General features: G+C 50.1%; 1 protein-coding gene across 1 annotated transcript; it reads right to left on the minus strand.

Moving 5' to 3' along the window:
* Positions 1-353: 353 nt before the first annotated feature.
* LOC144106742 (uncharacterized) lies at positions 354-4,025 on the minus strand. Its single transcript, XM_077639588.1, has 2 exons — positions 3,893-4,025; positions 354-2,517 (listed from the first exon to the last, which is right to left on the minus strand). The coding sequence occupies exon 2, from the start codon at positions 2,505-2,507 to the stop codon at positions 1,500-1,502; it is 1,008 nt and encodes a 335-aa protein (XP_077495714.1). The 5' UTR covers positions 2,508-2,517; positions 3,893-4,025; the 3' UTR covers positions 354-1,499.
* Between the last annotated feature and the right edge of the window lie 580 nt (positions 4,026-4,605).

A 4,605-nucleotide genomic window follows, 5' to 3' on the forward strand; every position in this document is an offset into this window, starting at 1 on the left:
TTCGCGCCTCTTTACCAAATGGAGCTGAAATGCATGCGGTAACGCTCTGCATAAACTTCTTGTTGCAGAAGAACACTGGTCGATCATTTCGATACTGTGCGAATGATAGAGTAAAACAAAAGTAAAGCATAAACGTTGTCAACTCTCGTTTAGAGTTTCGAAACGTACAACTGACTGTAATCATGCATAATTATACCCGTCGTTCCGCTTCAATGGGGGCTCGTTCTATGCGGTATGAGAAAGAATTTAGTAATACATGACGTTAAAACTCTGCTTATTCAGTGTGATACGGTTGTTTCTATAATAAAGAGCACAGAGCAAAGCGCCTGCCGTGTTTCTTTTTTTTTTCAATAAAGGAGCACAAACGAAAAGGTAAAAAAAAACGTTCGGTGAGGTGGCCGGCTGGATTAACAGTTGAGAAATTACCGAGAAATCAAGTGGCCAGAAACACTAACAGCATCTGAGCACGGGAGAGTATTTGTATCGTCATGCGCAGAGTTATTTTTCCGGTAAATGATGTGAAAGTGGGACAAGGTGGCTTTGATCGCCACCAGCACCATATAAAGCGCAAAGGTCCGAGTGAAAAGTGCGGCGACCCCGCTGCGGTCGCCACCTCCCCGCGACGCAGTAGCTGCTCCCCTCTCAGTGCTGCACCTGCCTTTGGTTTTGTTAGCAGAGTGTTCTACATAGCGCAAAGGTGAGCCACTGCAAGCGAATGTAGTGTCATTCAAAGCGCGAGAGAAAGCAGGCTGCTGCGCAGGCGGCGCGACAAAGGACTGCAGCTAAGATGGCGGCTTGGTCGCTTCCGGTAAGCGCGCGCATCCGCAGTGTGCTCTGTGAAATCTGTGTTCCTTTAATTCAACTCGGCCCACTTATCTGGCCATTGCCGAGAGTGCAAACCAAGCTTCCCGTTGTTTGATAAACTGACATCTTGTTCAAACACATGAATCAGCGAATAAAATATTTGTGAGGCGTACCGGATAACAACAAAAAAGTGCCAGCAATCCCTCCCTCTTCCTAACATGACAAAGAATGCATCTGCCTTGTTAGACGCAGCAAAATATACTTGTGGTTGTGCGATAATTTTGTTTTTATGTTTACGCGTGGATTGGAATGCATTGTGTGTGTTGTTTTCGAATAAAATCCACTTGCGTTTGCGCTCGTCCTGTACATCTCCTCCTTCCGGCTGTATTACGCCGTCGGCAACAGCTGATGTCATTTATTTAAAAGAAACCGTACTGGTTAGCTGGCGAATCAACAAGAAGTCACTGCTTAAGTTTCCATTAACGCAGTCTGGCGGTTAATGCCAAAGGTGAGTTCGTCGCCACAAAATGATTTCATATCAGCTTATGAAACGAAGAAAATGTTCTCCTAAGGTCTGCATCATGGAGAAATGCGGTGCTATTTTTTCGTACAGAAAACCGAACCGTCCACTCTCTAACCCGCAATATTCTTGCCGCGCCGACGCCGGCAGTCGTCCTAACCTGTACCGCGTACAGTCACTTCCCGGGGTCAGATTTCGACACGTTCCGCGAGTGCGTGGCCGAAGGCGTTGACTCCGATGCCGGCTCGTAGAGGCTCACAAATGTCTCGATCACGTCCGTCATTGACGTCATATAATCCCTCAGCAAAGTCATTTCCTTCAAGGAGGTGCGCATCGTCTCACGTTCAGCTGACATCATTTCCATCAGGCGCCTTTCCAGAGCGGTAACGTGGGCGACGCACTGCAGCCGTGACTCAAAGCACGAGGCTTCTAAGCGCTTCCGCAAACTGAGCATTTGGTTCACACATTCGTGCCTGTAGGCGGCCACTTCTTGCCTTATTTGAACGCCAGCGTCTTCCTCGCAGTCGAACGTGTCTAGCAGCGAAGCAGACACCGGAACAGCCCCACGGAGCGAAGCCTTTTCTCGCACGAAGCTGGCAATTTCCGATCCGTCACTCTGAATGCGTTCATCTGATTGGTTGGCGTGCAAAGAACCGCTCGGTTTGATGCCGGTTGCCTTGTTATTTTGAGGTGCGCTGAGCTCAACCTCGGATGTTTTGCTTTCCAGGTACTGACGCATGCTCGAGATTTGTTCCGCGCATTCTCTCCGGCACGCCACCATTTCATGCTCGATTCTGGCGATTTCGGCCTGTTGCATGCCGATCAGGCGCTCAAGTTCTTCAATGCGCCGATCTCGGTCTTTCAGGGCGTTCGCGAATTTTTCTACATCGCCATCTTCTTGAGTAGCAGCGTCGGTGGTTGGAAGTTCGCGTTCCGCCAAGCCTGGCTCCGGCAGGTCCTCACAGTGCTGATGGCACAAGGCGGAATCAAGATCCATGACGACAAAGTCTTCATTCCGAGAATCGTGAGCAAGAGTTGGGGCATTGCTCTGTGACATGCCGGCCGCGTTGCCATTTTCTATAGCGGCCCGGTCAGCGTCGGGCTCAAAGGAAGCATCGGCGTTCCGTTCAGACCTTTCAGCCAGCTGCGGCATCGTGGCTGCCTCCCTAGGGGCCTCCTCCATGGATTGTCACCTGCACGGAAAACAGTGTTAGCGTGTGGAGCCCGCAGAGCACGTTCACTATGGGAAACTTATTGGATCTAGAATATAATTACTGTCGCGCAATGATTCCCGGCTCCACCGAAGACGCCGTTAAGCTTGACGAACACTCCGCCAAGCTGCGCCACATCAAACTATTGCCGCATTTTACTCCAGTTTGGCCCAGGTTTCAAAATCTTACGAGTAAACACTCTGGGCGTCCGAAAGCCTACACGCTCTAAAGTACAGCTCTGAAGTCATGCAGCCCTAGGCGTCTTCAACCCGGGATGCGCAGAGCTGTGTGAATAAGGGAGTAATTACTCACTGGCATCTACCGAAGCGCAGCCATACGGCTACAAATGATCAATAACTCGAAGTGTAGCCGCATGGCTGCACATAGGTGGATGCCAATGAGTAATTACTCCCTTATTGCACATCTACTCCACCTTGGGAGGATTCCCCTAAACATTTGACCAGGTGTGTGAAGATTCGAAAATTTCGAATAGCGAATCGAACAACCTCCTATTGGATTACTCCAACGAATCAAATACAATATGTTGAAAATTTTTTTTAAACGAATCGAATATATTCTTAACTCTTGGAATGATTTTTCATAATTGGCACTAAGCTCGAATAAGGCCGGCCGTATTCTTTGATTGCTGCTCCAAAAAGAGGGCCCACACCGACGCCGCGTGCTATCCTGCCGGGATCAGAATGCGCGGGGCGCAGCGTTCAGCGCCGCGACGCCGTACATTGATGTGGGGGGTGTTTATAATGCTCATACGCGGCCTCTAAGACTGAACGACGCGGCAGGGGTCAGCAAACTGTGCATTGACGTCTGTGCTCGGAGGCCGAGGCTCATACGTAGCCGTTGTCCGTCTCGTGCCCGAAGGTGTGACTCACTCTTATTTTTCGTCACGAATAGCAAAAAGTAACTTTCCTAAACGTATAACCTGACGGTCATAGAGCTAAAAGAATGAATTTGTGATGCGACTCATCAGCCAAGATTACCGTTGCTTCTTTTAACAGCTATAACTACAATTTCGTGAGTTATAGCACCGTGGTGCAGTGCGCTGCTGGAGCTTCCCTGCTTTGCATGATTGCCCGTATTTGAGGAATTGTCGCACAAGTAGCGAATATTAGTACAAACCTTCGATTCGGTTTGTGTTGCACTAGTCGTAGTCAGTTCGGTAGCGGAATACACTATTCTTGTTCGATTAAAGAAAATGTATGTACTACACCCGTAGCTTTTGAGCATGCGGCTTCACTCTCCTGCCTCTCCTAGCCTCCTGACAGCCGCGGCCACAAATTCCGCCCTACCCAACAGCTGGCACGCAACACAGGGGACGAGGTCGAAAAACCGCGCTCACCTGTGCGTACGGTCGACCAGCGCTTGATGACTGCCGCGCGTCCGTATAGGTTTCGCGCCGTACGTCCCACTCCAGTTTTACATGTGAGCGCTTTGCGCTCGTATGGAAAAGAAACCAAGCCGTTCAGGGTGCATGAGCGAGCATGGGGGCAAAAATAATCTCGAAAAAGCCGTTCATATCTGAGCACACAACCCAGATAAACCTCTATCGGGAAACAGGCGCTCAAGCGATATCTTGGGCAGTCTTTTTGGAGGCAGCGTCCCTTATCTGGGGAGCAATGCACAGCGGAGCGCAACCTTTGCTTGCTTTTGTGTTCGCGTCCTGATAACGAGCGCATAGCACTGTGGTTGCGTCAAGCGTGCGGCCTGATTGATTCGCGCAAACAGCCGCAGAAGCGTGATGTGTACATTTAAGCACGCTTGTTGACGGAGTAAACCGTAAATGGCGGTTTTTAACGCTCTAAAGCGACATAGGCTACGGCGAACGCTGTATTAGAGGGTCCTGGATTAATAGATCTCCTCGGGTTCTTTTAACGTGCGCTGGCATCGCACAACACTCGGGCGCCTCTTTGCCTTCCGCCTCCATCGAAACGCGGCCGGTTTTGAATTTGCGATCTTGGAATCAGCATCCGAGCGCTCCAACCACGAAGCCACCACGGCGGATGTCGTTCAGAGTGCCAGAAGGTGACAGTAAGGGCGCGAAACTAGTCGGTC

This window comes from Amblyomma americanum, chromosome 1 (assembly GCF_052857255.1).
Source record: "Amblyomma americanum isolate KBUSLIRL-KWMA chromosome 1, ASM5285725v1, whole genome shotgun sequence".
Lineage (NCBI taxonomy): Eukaryota > Metazoa > Arthropoda > Arachnida > Ixodida > Ixodidae > Amblyomma > Amblyomma americanum.

Excerpts from the sequence above, each read along its gene's own strand:
- LOC144106742 (XM_077639588.1), bottom strand. The coding sequence starts at position 2,507 with ATGGAGGAGGCCCCTAGGGAGGCAGCCACGATGCCGCAGCTGGCTGAA.